Genomic DNA, 18,917 nt, shown 5'->3' on the forward strand with positions numbered 1-18,917 from the left:
TGAGTAGAACAGTATCATTAAACTATTATTTGGGTGGAAAAAAATAATTTACTCAAATTTATATTCTACTTTTTGGACTGTCACATTTACCTGATAGTAACATCCAGGGTGTCAAACTGTCAACGTTAGTTTTCTAAATTAAAGAGGGAAAAACATTTTTACATCAATCCTAATAAGTGAAAATTAATTAACTCTAATGATAATGATAATAACTATATATATATACACTTAAAAAATTATTAGGTTAACAATGAATGTTAGTTTGACCAGAACGGCTGAAATAAGATGATTTAAGTGATGAAATTTTGGTGAGATTCTATACACAGAATCAAGTGAGACCAATCTCCATACCTTAAAAGATAGACAACATGATTGAGAATTTTGAAATTAAGCTGAATAAACTTTTGATTAAATTAATAATGTCTATTCCTAGTACTTGTATTTCATAATTTCATTAATTCGCACCATATTAATAATTAATGTTATTTCCCCAAGTCCTTTTTCATTATCATGAGTTGTTGGCCCAAAACAATTGAATGAAATTATCAAAGAGCATTTAATTAGCGAGTTGATATCTATGCTAAATGCATTATCAAAGTTAGTTTAACCGTAATTAAATAAATATTATGTATTTATCTAATAATATTATCCAATTATATTTACATGAATATTATTGAATCTCACCCACCTATAGTCCAACAATAAAAGAAAATTAAGAGGGTTGCAAATAGTCCAACATATGCTCTCAAGTTCGATTCTTTACTGAATTCTAATAGTCAAAGTTAACATACTCAAGAGATTATGAAATGTGAGAAGAGATAATGGAAGATTTCTAATACCTCGAGAGAGGTAAGAAATAATAACATGGCTTTTTTTATAATCTCTAACGTGATAGTTCATCTTTGATCGATTCGCAAAATATAACCCGCGTCAGAGATGGTGAGAGAAGGTTACTAACATTACTCAGATAATAAAACCTGTCTATAATTGAATTACCTTCCTATTAATCTCATTTTACCTCTCAAACAATAGAAAGACAATGTTAACCTTAGTCGTGAAGAAATGAACACATCAACTCTCTAGGGCATTGTAGTAAATTGGCTGAAGAAAAAAAAAAAAAATTAAGATGAATGAATGAAATGACACATCACTTTCCTTTAGTTTGTGATCCCAATCCCATGTGAGCATCTCTCGAAGGAAGGGAAGAGACCTGGCAACCATAAACTGCTGAGACATTTTGCCAACTATTGCCTAGTTCTACTTGCTTTCTGTTTTTATTAGCCCTTTGTTTTCACAGCTTTCATGTGCCTTGCTTGAAACTTCCTTCCTGATATTATTGTTTTTTTTTTTATTGAAAGCCAATTTAGTGAAACATACGGTTTGGTAGCTTAGAGTTTGTGTTTCACTGTTTGAAGGGCAAAAGATGTTAAGTGTATATATATATCCAGTTCATCAAAATGAGTGGTTAAGAGTTTAACTCATGTGGGTTTATCGTTAAAAGCTTACTAATCATGCTTCATCATTTAATAATGTGATTTTCAGAGAAAGAAAAAAGCTTTTTTAGATTTTTTGCAGATAAAGTTGGAATGAATATGCTAAAGCTCTTTGGTTGAAGAGAGAATCAGTAAGCTTTGATATTCTCTTGCAGTTCTTGTCAAAGTTCATCACTTTTGGTTCTTGGTTTTGGCTTCTGTTCAGTGAAGATCGAGACTGTTCAGTGGAAAAGTTGCTATTTACAAGTAAGTTTGGTTGTTTTTAGCTAAGTTTGATTGTTTTGAGTAGTTTTGAGTTTTTTTGTGGAGAGATTTTGGGTAAAGATGAAATCTTTGAGTAGTGTAGGACTTGGGTTGAGTGTTGTTTTTGGTTGTCTTTTGTTGGCTTTAGTTGCTGAGCTTTACTATTTGTTATGGTGGAAGAAGAGGTTCACTAGTAGAGAGATTGAGAATGATTATAGCAACCCAGCAAGAGAATTTTTATACATGTTTTGTTGGAGAAAGCCCTCTAATTCTCTGAGACACTCAGCTTTGAATCCCCAAGAAGTGTGTTCTTCTCTGAGAATTAATGATACCCTTGTTCAAGAACCTCACTCAAATAACAAGGATTTCTTGCTCAAGCCCTTTGGTGATGATACCATGGAGACAGAGCTCATGAGGCTGCACAATCTTTCAGGTCCACCCAGATTTCTCTTCACAATTATTGAAGAAACAAAAGAGGATCTTGATTCTGAAGATGGCAAGTCTAGAAGTGATAACAAGAGCAGAAAAGGTTCTAGAAATAGAAGCTTGAGTGATCTACTTCTGACAATGGAGACTCCATATTTAACCCCTCTTGCTTCTCCGTCACTTTTCACTCCACCTCTCACTCCTATGAACTCTTCCTACTACCAACAAGGATTCAACCCTCTCTTTGAATCTTCAACAGATTTTGAGTTCAATAAGATAAGGTCATCCCCTCCTCCAAAGTTCAAGTTTTTACAAGATGCTGAGGAGAAACTTTACAGAAGAAAATTATTAGAAGCTGAGAAGAAGGCACACAAGACTGAAGGGTCAGTTCAAGAAAATGGAACCAAATCTCCTAGTTCAAATTTTCTCAAAGAGGAGGAAGATGGATCCTTCATCACAATCATTGTTGATAGAAACAAAGAAAGAGAGCTTAATAATCATCACCATAACCAACTACCTCAGTTTCATTCAAGCTCTTCACAGGTACTTCCACTTGCGTCTTCACCTTCAACATTTAGATCCTCACCAGCCTAGAAGAATTAATTCCATTTGAGTTTTACTTATTTCTTTAGGGGTGTTTGGGGATGCAATCAAGGATTAATCTAAATCATCTACAAAATACCCTTGTAAAATGTATCTTGTAGTATTTATTTTTAATTTTTAATTTGAATTAGGGGAGACAACATTCTCTGCAACATGGTGTTGAGAGTGTGCAGTCTAGTGAAAGTGGAAGTGGTGGACTTGTGGGGTTATTTGTTTTATTCAATCTCCATGTCTCCTGAGCTGTCTGATACCTGTAATCATTCTTGTGAGTGATGGTACCACTGATTTCTTGTCCATAGATACCTGTTAAAATCCTTTCAACACTTTTCTTTTTTTCCTCTCTTTTCTCTTCTTTTCTCTCCATGCTTATGACACACAAACACATACACACATAAATAGAAGTTTTTCCCTTGACCCACTTTCCCTTTTATTGGAGGGTGATCATATCTGTATTCCCCACTAGACTTTTTCTAAAAAAATGTTTTGGACCGTGTGATCAGCACCTGACAAAGGTGAAAGAGAGTGAAGATGAGAGTTTTATCTGTATGTGAAAGTGGGTAAGGGAGATAGATACCATTGAAGAAAGTGACAAAACTGGAAAAAGGTATTGGGGTTTTGGGCTTTTTCCTAAACAACAAGAAGTGATGTTATTTTGCCCGTGAAAATGTCTTGTGGGGGATAGAGTTGAACCGAAAGGTGCCCACCTTCAAGAATCATTACAGCCATTTGCTTTCTTTTTTCAGCTCTTTGTTATGTTGAAAATCTTAAGGTGACCCTGGCTTATAATCATGAGTTGTCATGTAAATGTAACCAACTGTTTAAAACGACCCCCGCAAGCTTTTATTTGGATTAATTAGTTGTTGCGTTACATGAGCTTCAACTCTTTTTAAACTTTAGGTTATAATTCACTTAAAAAGATACAATATGGCTAGATTTTACAACTTGAGCAAATAATGAAAAAAACAACCATAACATATAGTGAAGAACAATATGTTACGTTTTGAAAAAGAAATATTGGGTATGCTTAAATTGATTTTTTTTTGGGTTTAATTTGAATTTGAATTTGATTCAAATTTTTATAACTATTAATTTGGGTTTTGAAATTTGATTTAATTCCAATTTCATAATTTCTGAAAACTAAAACCATGAAAACGTTATATATGTTGGGGATATAATAACGATGTCATCGTATTTTCCTACTAAAACTTGAAAGATTGGCTGTTTAAATTGGATTAAACCTAGAACCACTTATATGCAGCTCCATCTTGATCTCATTTTAATGCCGATTTTCTTTTAAAATAAATAAATAAAATAAAATTTTAATGGGTAATTCTACACTCACAATCTAATCTCACAACCTTTCTTTTACAAGTCCGATGTAATAACTCACAAATAAGTTCCTGCTTGTTATGGGTCCCGTTCGCCAAATTGACCAATTAGAACAATCATATTGAGATTGTGAAAGAAAGTTTGTAAGAGATTGTGAAAAAAAGTTTGTAAAATTTGATTGTCAGCCAATCTTTATCCAAATTTTGATTGATTACAATCTTTCCATCTCACAGACACCAAAGTCAATTCGAATATGCATAATAAGTTCTCGCATAATAAAACGGAAAACAGTAATAGTTCCACTGCCATTCTTAATATAGTCAGTAATTGATGCTATGGAAAACGATAGGACATAGCAGCATGCTCTTGCAAACAAAGAATTCTGATGCAGCATAAACATTTAACTTCGCAGATCAAACATGCAGGCAAGGCAACTGAAAATGAAAGATTTAGAATTTTACAGGCAAAATAAATCAATAGCAACAATCTTAGGAACAAACAAGATGATGAAGGTAAAAAATTTCTCCAACATTATCAGAAAAAATTCTATATCGTGCTCAGAGATTACATGGTCAAAAAATTGGTATGGTAAGTTTTAAGTTTAGCTTATCATTAGATACATCCTTTTAATCACAATATACAAACAACATTGAAAGAAAAAAGAAGTGAGCACAGGTACAATCATCCTGAAAAATGAGGTGTGAGAGGGGGCAAATAATATATTTCACTAAGAATTATGATCAAGTCATATTCCCAAAGTCGAAAAATCTGTCATTCCCAGTTCGGGACAAAGTGGGTTTAGCCCAGGTTCTTCCAGAAGACTAAATGCAGTATATCCATAGTATGAGTGGTATAGATCAGGCAGCTCCCCTGGGTATTTACTGAAACCACCATACTGGTGAAGGAACTTATTTTAGTTGAAAGAATTAAATCAAAATATTTACAGAGTGCAAGTAAAGGAAAAGAGGTAGCACCTGAGACTGACAAGTTAGCAAAAATCCACGTAAAGCTTCCGTGTCAATGAACTTATAGCCGCCCAAGATCCTCAAAACTGCCCCAATCCTACATAAGCAGATTGCAACCGTCAAGGCAAAAAATCAAACTGAGGGAACTTCATTTTTTAAAGTGTTCTATTCTTACCAAAATGCATAACATGTGTCACTAGGCTTGTTGGCTCTACCTTGAAATCCACCATCATCCTCTTGCCTCTGTGCAAAAAAAAACAAAGAGAGTACGGTATTACTCTTTAGGAAAAAGTAACGGCTAAGGATTATTATTTTTCATAAGAGAAACCTCTGCTGACTTTTGGGTTAAATACAACCAAAATGGGGCAATTATGAAGTGCATAAGAGAACTCTCATGGATTTCTAAATTTTGCAGAAACCTCACCCATGGAGAGGCTTAAAATGAATTTTGGAACCTCTTGGCTCTGTCTATATTTAAAAGTCAATGAATCTCTCCCATATCAAAGTAACCTAAGATGGCACATGAATGAAATGAGCATGATAAACAATGAAAGAATCATTATTTCAGAAGCATTTACTTTCTTGACAGTTCCTAAGCTTTATGGCCTTTATGTCTGTCCATTGTCTTCGACTAAATGTTAAAGTCTAAAAGCACAGCTTCATAGAATAATAATAAAGTTTCTAGAGACTAAGAGGCAAATAAACCTGCAAACACCAATTCAGCATCAATGGCAAGTTGATAACGGAAGAAGATACAGACTTAGAAAGAACATCATCTTCTATGAACCCCATCAATCTGAGAGATGCAACTGCGCAGTAGGTACCACCGCCTGTGCCACTAAGACAAATACCGTTGGAAATATAATCGAAATGAATAGAATACTGAGAATAAAGAAATCTATACTACAGAAGTCAGAACTGATTTATCAAAATGTGTCCTCAGTAATAAAGAGAAATGACAACAATTTTCCTCACTACAAGAAAACTACAACCGCCCACTTGATATTGTGGTAGGGTCACAAAGGAATATAGTAGAACTAACAAAATTGCAACCTATGTTGAAAGGATAAATATCACAATCATAAAAACTTGTTTCAACTTACCATGTGATTCTGAACCAGGAATCAAGCCAAACCCACCATCATATGACTGAAAGAACAGTATCACTTGTAAGTATATAAATGGATAATTTGTTAAACGAATAGCACATTGAATGCAAAACATAATCATTGAAGAACAAAAGCTAGGAAAACAAAAAGCCACCAAGAATAGGCAGACCTGGCAGTTTAATATGTAATCCTTAGCTTTCTCCCGGTCCATGCCACTCCAATCGTCCAACATATGACAGATTGCAGCTGATACATGAATTTGCTACACTGATATTTCACTTAAAATGAATCTTAATTTTAAATGCTAGACTGTAAATCCATTATTCATTTCTTACCAGCACAGTATACGAACCGAAGATCCATCTCTGCCCCACAATGGATAGGCATGAAACTGTGAAATAAAGAATTTTGGTATTATCTCAGAAGATTAATCAATCTCAAAGTTGTTATGTGAATGTTACAAATTGCTAGAAAGCTAAGTTGAAAAAGTAATCTGATTTCAGTCTCATATCATTCTTAATTGTTTTAGTACATGCACGTAACTTTCTCTTCATTTGCTAGTAGGCATAAAAGCAAATTATTGGGGGTAATCTATGATTAAAACTTTACAGAGAAGATATATTATATGCTACAGTAATCAAGCATATCAAACTATCTACTTTCATGCTTTGCACAAAACATTACATGAATGGTTTTAGTTCTATAGGAAAAGGACAAAACATTCCCAAAATTTTTTACAAGAACCTAAAGCAGTTGTCTTTCTGGAAAGAATATTTAACAAAATGGAGAAAGCAGTTAATATATGGAGAACCTACAACAGTTTGTTTCTAGTATAATTGCGAAGAATTATAAAGAAGAGGAATGCATACCTCCCATCAGGCTGTTGAAGATTTTTCATTGATGTCAATATTGAAACACGATCAATATTTGCAAAACTATAGCCAACAGCCTTTAGAATGGCTAGGGCACAGAATGTGCTCGCCAAGTGACTACCATTGTGAGTCAAAACCTACATGCAGATTAAACAGGATAACTGATATCAGAAAGCATAAAGAAATAAATTTAGAATGGTAAAATTAGTTGGAAGGTTAGAAACTTGCTAAAATAAGCATCAAGTCAAATAATAAATGGATAGTATATAACAAAATTCCTTGTACCCCATTATCATCCGGAGGAAACTGTGAGCTTCGAGAACCATGGAATCCATATAATTCTCCTGCAGAAAAAAACAAAACTTCATTATACACGATCCCTTCAACAGCTAAGTGAATATGCGAGTGGTGCTTAAGCCAGAAGAAAATCCATTTCCCACTTGAGAAAAGGAAAGATTTTAAGTCACAAACATATATAAAATTCGATATCACCACAAACTATAGCATCCAACTCAAGACAATCAGATTCAAATTTCTTAGTGACCAAAGCCATACCGCTAAATTTTGATTGATTACAATCTTTCCATCTCACAGACACCAAAGTCAATTCGAATATGCATAATAAGTTCTCGCATAATAAAACGGAAAACAGTAATAGTTCCACTGCCATTCTTAATATAGTCAGTAATTGATGCTATGGAAAACGATAGGACATAGCAGCATGCTCTTGCAAACAAAGAATTCTGATGCAGCATAAACATTTAACTTCGCAGATCAAACATGCAGGCAAGGCAACTGAAAATGAAAGATTTAGAATTTTACAGGCAAAATAAATCAATAGCAACAATCTTAGGAACAAACAAGATGATGAAGGTAAAAAATTTCTCCAACATTATCAGAAAAAATTCTATATCGTGCTCAGAGATTACATGGTCAAAAAATTGGTATGGTAAGTTTTAAGTTTAGCTTATCATTAGATACATCCTTTTAATCACAATATACAAACAACATTGAAAGAAAAAAGAAGTGAGCACAGGTACAATCATCCTGAAAAATGAGGTGTGAGAGGGGGCAAATAATATATTTCACTAAGAATTATGATCAAGTCATATTCCCAAAGTCGAAAAATCTGTCATTCCCAGTTCGGGACAAAGTGGGTTTAGCCCAGGTTCTTCCAGAAGACTAAATGCAGTATATCCATAGTATGAGTGGTATAGATCAGGCAGCTCCCCTGGGTATTTACTGAAACCACCATACTGGTGAAGGAACTTATTTTAGTTGAAAGAATTAAATCAAAATATTTACAGAGTGCAAGTAAAGGATAAGAGGTAGCACCTGAGACTGACAAGTTAGCAAAAATCCACGTAAAGCTTCCGTGTCAATGAACTTATAGCCGCCCAAGATCCTCAAAACTGCCCCAATCCTACATAAGCAGATTGCAACCATCAAGGCAAAAAATCAAACTGAGGGAACTTCATTTTTTAAAGTGTTCTATTCTTACCAAAATGCATAACATGTGTCACTAGGCTTGTTGGCTCTACCTTGAAATCCACCATCATCCTCTTGCCTCTGTGCAAAAAAAAACAAAGAGAGTACGGTATTACTCTTTAGGAAAAAGTAACGGCTAAGGATTATTATTTTTCATAAGAGAAACCTCTGCTGACTTTTGGGTTAAATACAACCAAAATGGGGCAATTATGAAGTGCATAAGAGAACTCTCATGGATTTCTAAATTTTGCAGAAACCTCACCCATGGAGAGGCTTAAAATGAATTTTGGAACCTCTTGGCTCTGTCTATATTTAAAAGTCAATGAATCTCTCCCATATCAAAGTAACCTAAGATGGCACATGAATGAAATGAGCATGATAAACAATGAAAGAATCATTATTTCAGAAGCATTTACTTTCTTGACAGTTCCTAAGCTTTATGGCCTTTATGTCTGTCCATTGTCTTCGACTAAATGTTAAAGTCTAAAAGCACAGCTTCATAGAATAATAATAAAGTTTCTAGAGACTAAGAGGCAAATAAACCTGCAAACACCAATTCAGCAACAATGGCAAGTTGATAACGGAAGAAGATACAGAATTAGAAAGAACATCATCTTCTATGAACCCCATTAATCGGAGAGATGCAACTGCACAGTAGGTACCACCGCCTGTGCCACTAAGACAAATACCGTTGGAAATATAATCGAAATGAATAGAATACTGAGAATAAAGAAATCTATACTACAGAAGTCAGAACTGATTTATCAAAATGTGTCCTCAGTAATAAAGAGAAATGACAACAATTTTCCTCACTACAAGAAAACTACAACCGCCCACTTGATATTGTGGTAGGGTCACAAAGGAATATAGTAGAACTAACAAAATTGCAACCTATGTTGAAAGGATAAATATCACAAACATAAAAACTTGTTTCAACTTACCATGTGATTCTGAACCAGGAATCAAGCCAAACCCACCATCATATGACTGAAAGAACAGTATCACTTGTAAGTATATAAATGGATAATTCGTTAAACGAATAGCAGATTGAATGCAAAACATTAACATTGTAGAACAAAAGCAACCAAGAATAGGCAGACCTGGCAGTTTAATATGTAATCCTTAGCTTTCTCCCGCTCCATGCCACTCCAATCCTCCAACATATGACAGATTGCAGCTGATACATGAATTTGCTACACTGATATTTCACTTAAAATGAATCTTAATTTTAAATGCTAGACTGTAAATCCATTATTCATTTCTTACCAGCACAGTATACGAACCGAAGGTCCATCTCTGCCCCACAATGGATAGGCATGAAACTGTGAAATAAAGAATTTTGGTATTATCTCAGAAGATTAACCAATCTCAAAGTTGTTATGTGAATGTTACAAATTGCTAGAAACCTAAGTTGAAAAAGTAATCTGATTTCAGTCTCATATCATTCTTAATTATTTTAGTACATGCACATAACTTTCTCTTCATTTGCTAGTAGGCATAAAAGCAAATTATTGGGGGTAATCTATGATTAAAACTTTACAAAGAAGATATATTATATGCCACAGTAATCAAGCATATCAAACTATCTACTTTCATGCTTTGCACAAAACATTACATGAATGGTTTTAGTTCTATAGGAAAAGGACAAAACATTCCCAAAATTTTTTACAAGAACCTAAAGCAGTTGTCTTTCTGGAAAGAATATTTAACAAAATGGAGAAAGCAGTTAATATATGGAGAACCTACAACAGTTTGTTTCTAGTATAATTGCGAAGAATTATAAAGAAGAGGAATGCATACCTCCCATCAGGCTGTTGAAGATTTTTCATTGATGTCAATATTGAAACACGATCAATATTTGCAAAACTATAGCCAACAGCCTTTAGAATGGCTAGGGCACAGAATGTGCTCGCCAAGTGACTACCATTGTGAGTCAAAACCTACATGCAGATTAAACAGGATAACTGATATCAGAAAGCATAAAGAAATAAATTTAGAATGGTAAAATTAGTTGGAATGTTAGAAACTTGCTAAAATAAGCATCAAGTCAAATAATAAATGGATAGTATATAACAAAATTCCTTGTACCCCATTATCATCCGGAGGAAACTGTGAGCTTCGAGAACCATGGAATCCATATAATTCTCCTGCAGAAAAAAACAAAACTTCATTATACACGATCCCTTCAACAGCTAAGTGAATATGCCAGTGGCGCTTAAGCCAGAAGAAAATCCATTTCCCACTTGAGAAAAGGAAAGATTTTAAGTCACAAACATATATAAAATTCAATGTCACCACAAACTATAGCATCCAACTCAAGACAATCAGATTCAAATTTCTTAGTGACCAAAGCCATACCGCTGTTCAGGTCAGCTTCATTTCTTGGGTGAGCTTGCAATGATAAAACCCAATTTGAAACTGCTTCCTTGTCAACCTAGTATGTAAATGTATACGTATCAAACTTCTGTTCAGGTTATTCTCTTTAAATCAACATGGTGCCAATTAAAAAATATTCAGAAAATAAAGTCATAACACACCATAAGATATCTCCTCCATAGAAAAAAAAAACCTGAGTCTGATTGGTTAGCATAAATTTCTTTGTTCCGGAAACAAGTTTGAGAAAAAATCTCTTAAGAATACTTTGGTCAAGAAATTGTTGTAAAACCCGAATATTAATATGTTTCCGTTAGTTTCCATGAACTGCATCCAAATTACTCCACCCTTTAAAGTTTCTTAACCTGTTACCAAATCGCGAATCAAGTGTCCCTTAATTTTCTTTACATTTAAATATATGAAAGTCCATCAAAATAGAAAATTGGCAACTAAAAAAGAAAACATTGTAGTGGTTAATTATTCTTAAATTTGTCTTCTAAATCAGACTGTTCGCAATCAACCAACCATGTACTATACGAGGCTAAATGCATTTTCTTTCACAGAATCCACCCTGCGAAGCATCATTTATTGCATATGACATTGAAAATGAATAAAATTAGCTAAATTTAATTTTTTTTTCTCGGGAAACAAACACGGAGAAGTAAAATAAGCGTACGCGATCTAAGGCGCCGAGAAGTTGGAGACCGGAGATGGCGAAATGAGCTAGAGTAATGCGATTGATCTCCTGTTTCTGGTAATAATGCGGCAACATCTGGTACATCATCTCCAGGTACGCCAAGTGTCGGTCTCTATCGAAGTGTGATAACGGACGTGAAAATACCGGCTGGTATTCATCTTCTGATGAAATTTGGTCCCACTCTCTACCTGCTGATGCTTCCATGTACGGTGCTGAAGACAGTAAAGATTCTAAGATTTGATGATAATGAATGGATTCTGATCTATTGAGTTCCCTTTGAGTTGTCAGCTCCGACTCCGAGTTGACTGTGACACGGCGAGTCGAGTCGGGTGACTTTCCTTAAGGAGATTCGGTTGGACATTTTGGTCTTGGTGGGTTATATTTTGGTTAGATTATGAGGAATTAAGAGAGGTTATTTTTTAAAAGTACAGTTTTAAACTTTTAATTGTGGTTGATTTTACAAAAAGAAAACCCTTGTTTAAAAACCATCGAGGTGGCGTTCAATGCGAGTCACTTCCAACAAAAACAAATAACAGAACTTAGAGGAGTAATTTCGTCGAACATTTGGCGTGAGTCGTGAAAAAGGATGAAAGCCAACAAGGCAACTGTCTTAACACTAGCTGAGAAATGCAAGGTCTCTCCTTATCTCTCAAAAATGTTATTCGGCTTAGCGAGTTTAAACTTACACTATGTTGATTACTCAAGTTTAAGTTTAAAATTTATTGCAGAATATACTGGCGGCAAATTGGCAGGGTCACCTCAATACCATCAAAGCTGATGCCAAAGGAAGGTACCCGGTTTTCTTTTAACTCTTTGGTTTTTTGTTCTTAAATTTTGCTTGTTTTGAGAAAATTAAGAAAACAAAACAAGTTTTCAGATTTGTGTTATAGAATTTGTTGAGCTTGAAGCAAGGATGTGATTATTTGGCATAGTTGGGAATGAGCTTAATATTTAGAAAGCTAAGAGAAATACGAAAGTACCATATTTAAGAGATGGGTTTGTAGTTTTAGCTTTATTTGTTAAGTTTTCGAGGAACCAAATGGATGGTTGAAAACTGATAAACTATATATTGTGTTGATTAATTTTTTTTTTTTTTTTTTTATTCTGCGTGATTGGTTTAGCAAAGAAGACATATACACCTCAAAAGTCAAGTACATAATAAATAGGGGCAGACCATACCTCTGGGTACCTGAAAAGGAGCTTCATAATGTGGTATGGCTTCTCTTTGCGTTGTTGTTTTGTTTTGCCTTTTTATTTTATTTTTTTATTCATAAAATTACTTTTTCCATGTTCAAATGTATGGTTGATTGACAATCTTAAGTTTTTCTTGAAATATTTAGCAAAATGTTTGGACTCAATATGGAAATAAAGTCATATATTGGACATAACCAATGAACAAATCCACAAAAATTCCTGTACTCTTTATACTCTGTTTGAAATTGTTTTGTCATTTTGCCTCCTAACTTTTGGTTACTTTTCCCTTTTTGTTTTGATGCAGAACACAATTATTGATGAACGTGGTTCATTTGCAGTTGCTAGTCCTTTCCCAGGCCCTCTGGCTAAGTTACTTAGATCAATTAAAAAGGTTGGTGTTGATTTGGAGTAGCACTACTTTCCTTATTCAGTTATGCAAGAAATTGCTGCATACTAACAAAACTTCTTCCCCCTCCCTCCCTACATTTCTATGTCATTTCAATCCTGGGAGGAAACTTCCTCTCACAAGCTACTATGTAATGTTGATCCATGCTTGTGCATAATAGAGAAGAATTGAATTGTTGAACTAGTTTACTTGAGACAAGACAAAGTAATGGTCTAACTTAGTTGAATTTTGCCCATGCTGCAGTTACCAACTCGAGCTGCTTTAAGTGGGGATCTTGTGCCTCTTAAAAGTGAAAAGGTAAGCTACCTAAACATGACTTGAAACTCATGCTTGAATTGGACTGGATTTTTAAGTTAATATGTTGATTCTAATTTTATGGATAGGAGCATATGAAGGTGTATTATATTCTATAATTCAATGTGCTGATTCTTGTCTTTACTTGGTTTACAATTATTGTGCCTAGAATAGATTGATTGTATTTTTCTTGTTCTTGTTATAGGCTCAGTCAGCTTCAGAAAGTCTTAAAGAAATCATTCTGTCTGAACAACGGGTGATCAGTGAATCCAGTTATACAGTTTCTGGTGTATTAAGTTCTTCTGACTTTATTACTGCTTCCCGAAGTGAAAACCTCAAGGAGCTAATTGATGAGGGAGAAAAATACGAGATTTATAAGTTTAATTTAAGGTAAAAAGCTTTTGTGTGGACCGATTTCATCTGTTAATCTTTCTTTGAAGTCTGATCTGAATGTAAAGGTTGCATCATTTATTTGTCTTTTATGATTCGGGATTGGTTTTATCTTAAGAATCTAGAAAATGTATTTGAGTCATTTCTGGTTAAGCTGATATCATATGAGGTCAAATTTATGAATACATGTAGTAGGTGATTGCAAAATTGAAGATATCTCAAATATTAAAATTAATTTGTTGCATAACTTTCTGGAGAAAGTAAACTCTTGAGGTTCAACTTCTTGTAGACTAAATTTTATTGGCAAGAAGGAAAAACTGAAATAAGGAATCCAATATGTTGATGCAAATCTGACATATGATCTTTATTTTTCAGTTCATGCATGTTTATTGATGGCAACGGGTGCAATCATAAAGTAGACTTGAAGGATATTGAGACATGTAAATCAGATGTGATAGGTAAGAACTTTCATTAAGGATAATCACTGTGTCTTCATCAGAATGGAATACCTATTATGTCTTGGAGGTTATACTTTTTTGGCATGTACTAATAAAATTACATCTTGAATTTGTTTCACTTGCAGCACCTCTTTCTGCTAATCTAATTGATGGCATTAACCAAAGTGAAGCAAGGCGCAAGGCGTTGATGCTTTTTTGCTTCATATACGCAAATGCAAATGCAAGAGTAAGACACTTAACTAAGTTCTTATTAAGTACTTGTTAAATCAATATAAGCCTCACAAGTACACATGAATATCTACCCCAATTTTAGATGTTTGAAAGATTGCATTTGTGTTTTATATTCTGCATGTTAATCTCCAACTATCAACTTGCTTTAATCTTTAATAAACTGGCCGTTGCATGGTGTTTCAGGATGCATTTATGCTTTCTGTTGATAGCAAAGGATTTGATGTGCTGGGAAAGGTTCCTAATCCGGTAATGACGGATGGAATCGGCGAATTCCAGTGGAAAGAATTCAGGTTCACATTCAAGGAAGAGGCCCATGATGTTGAAAGTTTTTGCCGTCAACTAGTGGAAATGGAAGAAGAGGTTGTCAAAATGGTTTCAAACTACAGCGGTCTTTAATAATATAAGCAGAGTCCAATCTATTTGTTTTCATTCTTGTTTTTATTTCCCTTCTGTAATGTAATATACAGAGTTGATCTTCTACCCGTTTTGGCAAGGCACCAATTTTCTCGTGTACACACACAGTAACCAATTTATAATTTTAAGGTTGTTGGAGAGAAGCATTTAAATAACTGATAAGCAAAAAATTGAGCAACATGTCTTTTGAATTAAATATTTAAAAGCCGAAATGCATTAATCCCCTATAGACTTGAAGAAATGAGAAAAAGAAATACACGGAAGTCTAAACTATCTTTCAAAATAAAAATAACAAGAAAAAAAGGGAAGGATGAAATCCGCATAAACTTCGAAAAATTAAATCCACTTCTCCATGAAAATAAAAATATTGACGCTTAGTCAACTTCCTCAATCTTGGGACCTGCACCACTTCCACCAGCTGGGGGAGCATCATCCTCCATGCCTCCACCACCCATGTCAGCACCAGCACCTTGATACATCTTAGCAATAATTGGATTGCAAATGCTCTCCAACTCCTTCATCTTATCCTCGAACTCATCTGCCTCAGCAAGCTGGTTGCCATCTAACCATTGAATGGATTCCTCAATGGCATCCTCAATTTTCTTCTTGTCCTCTGTACCAAGCTTGGAACCAATCTTCTCATCCTTGACTGTGTTCCTCATGTTGTAAGCATAATTCTCCAGTGCGTTCTTGGCCTCAACCTTCTTTTTGTGCTCTTCATCTTCAGACTTGTACTTCTCCGCTTCCTGAACCATCTTCTCTATTTCGTCCTTCGACAACCTACCCTTGTCATTGGTGATAGTGATCTTGTTCTTCTGGCCGGTTGTCTTGTCCTCGGCTGAGACATTTAAGATACCATTTGCATCAATATCAAAGCAGACAGTGATCTGAGGAACACCCCTCGGGGCTGGAGGAATGCCAGAGAGCTCGAATTTTCCCAACAAGTTGTTATCCCTGGTTCTTGTTCTCTCACCCTCGTAGACTTGAATCAAGACACCAGGTTGGTTGTCTGTAAGTGAAAAATACTTTTCCTCTTCTTGGTGGTATTGTTGGGTTTCTTGGGATCAAAACAGTCATGACCCCTCCTGCAGTTTCCAACCCAGGGACAGAGGGGTAACATCAAAAGCAACAGTCCTGCACCTTCTCGTTGCCCTCTCCACTCAAGATGGCAGCCTGAACCAACCATATGCAACAGCCTCATCCGGATTAATATTCTTGCAAGCTCCTTTCCATTGAAGAAGTCTTGCAAAAGCTGTTGCACTTTTGGAATCCTAGTTGAACCACCAACAAGCACAACATCATGGACAGTGCTCTTGTCCATCTTAGCGTCTCTCAAACACTTCTCAACGGGCTCCATACACTTTCTAAAGAGATCCATGTTAAGCTCCTCAAATCTGGCACGAGTAATGGTTGAATAGAAATCAATACCCTCATACAAAGAATCAATCTCGATTGTTGTCTGAGCAGTAGATGAAAGGTCCTCTTAGCTCTCTCACAAGCTGTCCTCAATCTCCTAAGAGCCCTGGGTTTCCACTAATATCCTTCTTGTCTTCTCTTGAACTCCTGGACAAAGTGATAAACCATTCTGTTATCAAAATCCTCACCACCAAGATGAGTGTCTCCAGCAGTGGCCTTGACTTCAAAGATACCTTCTTCAATGTAAGTAAAGACACATCAAAAGTACCACCCACCAGGTCAAAAATCAACACATTCTTCTCACCAACGCTGGTGGCCTTCTGTCAGACCATAAGCATGGCTGCACGTGGGTTCATTGATAATACGCATAACATTGAGTCCAGCAATGACACCGCATCCTTTGTCTTGACGCTGAGTCTTGAAGTAAGCTGGGACATGACAACTGCGTTCTTAATATTTGAGCCAAGGTAAGCCTCAGCAATCTCACGCATCTTAATGAGAACCATAGAAGAGATTTCCTGGCAGCAAACTGCTTCTCTTCACCCTTATAGTTAACCCCAATCATGGGCTTGTCTCCTGGTCCAGGAATGACCTTGATGGCCAGAGCTTGATGTCACTCTGAACTGACGAGTCACTGAATCTCCTACCAATCAACCTCTTTGCATCTACAATACATGCAAATAACAATGTACAATTAATACAAACGGCTCCACCCAAAAAAAAAAAAAAAAAAGAAAAAGAAACATAAAACATAGCAGTAGAACCAAAAAAAATTATAAGACATTCAACGTTTTCACATTACTTTCATATCAAAACATAAAACAATAACTTAGATTTTATTTAAGAAAGCCTGATAATAACCAAAAAATTAAAATAAAATAAAATAACGAAAAAATTGTAGAAAGCTAAAAATAAGAATCATAATGTGAAACAAAACCCAGATTTTCTCAACTTCGATAAATATGAACAGTATGAATAACGTAGATCTAAACACAATAATAAGTAGCTACACATAAAAATTAAGATTTGTCACATTCTATAAATATAAAACTATAATAACATTAATCTAAACACAATAATGCATTTATTAAAAAAAAAAAAAAATCGTTCGCTATAATTACTTTCTTCATTAAAAAAACTAAGTCATAAACATTATTAAAATAAAATAAAAAAAGAAACAAAATCAGATCTGAAAAGAAAAAACAACACTAGATCTAGTGTAAAGAATGCTTACCAAAAACTGTGTTAATTGGGTTCATGGCGACTTGGTTCTTAGCAGCGTCACCAATGAGACGCTCTGTATCGGTGAACCCCACATAAGACGGCGTCGTTCTATTCCCTTGATCATTGGCTATGATCTCCACTCTATCGTGCTGCCACACGCCAACGCACGAGTACGTGGTACCTAGATCGATACCGATCGCCGGACCTTCTCCTTTTCCGGCCATTCTCACGAAACAATATTATAATGAATTTAAATTCTTAGAGAAAAAAGAAAATAGAAAATTTGATCTGTTGTTTGTAAATAACAAACTGAGTGGTTGTGTGTAGGGCTAGGGTTGAGTTTATATAGATGTTATGGGAGATTCGTTCTAGAATGTTCCGTGGTCTCGAGGAATTTGCAGCCGTTGATGGGAGGGTAATGGACGTCTTAGATTGTTGAAATCTGGTCTTGGAATTTGACTAGGTCGGCTACGCGCCTTAAAATTTAGAATCGTAGAGGGTTTTGTTTTTGAATTAAGAAAACGTTGTTTGGTTTAAATTCGAACGCGTGGAGGTCATGCTGAATTTCTTTGACTGGGCCTATCTCCCCTCTTAAGAAGAATTGGGCCTTGATGGGCCGAATTCATAACACATGAATGTGGCCATAATATCCTTAGACTTCTTGTCTCCTTTATTTATTTATTTGAATTATCACTTTTTAGGGCCAAGCGAAAGTAACCAGCTTCTCAAACTCTAAATTACATTAATCAACACTTATTGTGATGCCTAAAATTCTTTATATTTTTTTAGCCTCCGATGATCTTGACAGTTTTGGTTTTCAATTAAAAAAAGTTTAGGTCATTGATCAATTTAAAATAAAAAGACATGACATATTGTAGATGCTCGGAATCCACAATCCCGAAAATTGGGAACATGGCAATATGTTAAACGAGAAAAACGAAGATTCTTGACATTGAGATGGTGCCAGCATGAGAGACTTTGACGCCCAAATTAGAATTATGTTCGGAATTTAAATAGAAATAGAAAGTAAATTGTGTTATGTGTGAAAGCAATCGCGATGGTGTGGATGTATGAATGCTAATGCTGGTCCTCCGAAGAGGTTCATCGGTCCTCTGGAAACAGGTGGTCTGATTTTCTGGGGAACGGTAGCCAAAATGTCTTAAAGAGTGAGATAGCTTTTGAGAGTGTGTTAGAAGAGATTTGATGCTGACTATGAGTTGCCTGAAGCTCCCTTTTCTTATGCTAGAAAGGGTGTATTTATAGAGTTTAGAGGGAGTGCCGTTGGTCTTCTG

General features: G+C 35.2%; 4 protein-coding genes and 1 pseudogene across 4 annotated transcripts; 2 read left to right on the top strand and 3 right to left on the bottom strand.

Moving 5' to 3' along the window:
- Positions 1-1,327: 1,327 nt before the first annotated feature.
- LOC116126106 lies at positions 1,328-3,061 on the top strand. The gene has a single exon (XM_031411816.1). It carries the CDS (start codon positions 1,818-1,820, stop codon positions 2,754-2,756), a length of 939 nt encoding a protein of 312 aa, XP_031267676.1. The 5' UTR covers positions 1,328-1,817; the 3' UTR covers positions 2,757-3,061.
- A 1,549-nt stretch (positions 3,062-4,610) lies between these two features.
- On the bottom strand, positions 4,611-7,593 carry LOC116126116 (geranylgeranyl transferase type-1 subunit beta-like). The gene is made up of 10 exons (XM_031411824.1): positions 7,533-7,593; positions 7,326-7,384; positions 7,038-7,177; positions 6,504-6,559; positions 6,338-6,414; positions 6,163-6,208; positions 5,765-5,889; positions 5,235-5,302; positions 5,069-5,156; positions 4,611-4,989 (listed from the first exon to the last, which is right to left on the bottom strand). The coding sequence occupies exons 1-10, from the start codon at positions 7,591-7,593 to the stop codon at positions 4,840-4,842; spliced, it is 870 nt and encodes a 289-aa protein (XP_031267684.1). The 3' UTR covers positions 4,611-4,839.
- Positions 7,594-7,917: 324 nt separating this feature from the next.
- On the bottom strand, positions 7,918-11,937 carry LOC116126124 (geranylgeranyl transferase type-1 subunit beta-like). Its single transcript, XM_031411828.1, has 11 exons — positions 11,578-11,937; positions 10,887-10,962; positions 10,617-10,675; positions 10,329-10,468; positions 9,795-9,850; positions 9,629-9,705; positions 9,470-9,515; positions 9,072-9,196; positions 8,542-8,609; positions 8,376-8,463; positions 7,918-8,296 (listed from the first exon to the last, which is right to left on the bottom strand). Exons 1-11 carry the CDS (start codon positions 11,800-11,802, stop codon positions 8,147-8,149), a joined length of 1,110 nt encoding a protein of 369 aa, XP_031267688.1. The 5' UTR covers positions 11,803-11,937; the 3' UTR covers positions 7,918-8,146.
- A 129-nt stretch (positions 11,938-12,066) lies between these two features.
- Positions 12,067-15,064, top strand: LOC116126125. The gene is made up of 9 exons (XM_031411829.1): positions 12,067-12,232; positions 12,327-12,388; positions 12,720-12,810; positions 13,097-13,183; positions 13,442-13,495; positions 13,698-13,882; positions 14,258-14,340; positions 14,466-14,566; positions 14,755-15,064. The coding sequence occupies exons 1-9, from the start codon at positions 12,185-12,187 to the stop codon at positions 14,965-14,967; spliced, it is 924 nt and encodes a 307-aa protein (XP_031267689.1). The 5' UTR covers positions 12,067-12,184; the 3' UTR covers positions 14,968-15,064.
- A 91-nt stretch (positions 15,065-15,155) lies between these two features.
- LOC116126123 lies at positions 15,156-17,947 on the bottom strand (annotated as a pseudogene).
- Between the last annotated feature and the right edge of the window lie 970 nt (positions 17,948-18,917).

This window comes from Pistacia vera, unplaced genomic scaffold, assembly GCF_008641045.1.
Source record: "Pistacia vera cultivar Batoury unplaced genomic scaffold, PisVer_v2 Contig175, whole genome shotgun sequence".
Classification (NCBI taxonomy): Eukaryota; Viridiplantae; Streptophyta; class Magnoliopsida; order Sapindales; family Anacardiaceae; genus Pistacia; species Pistacia vera.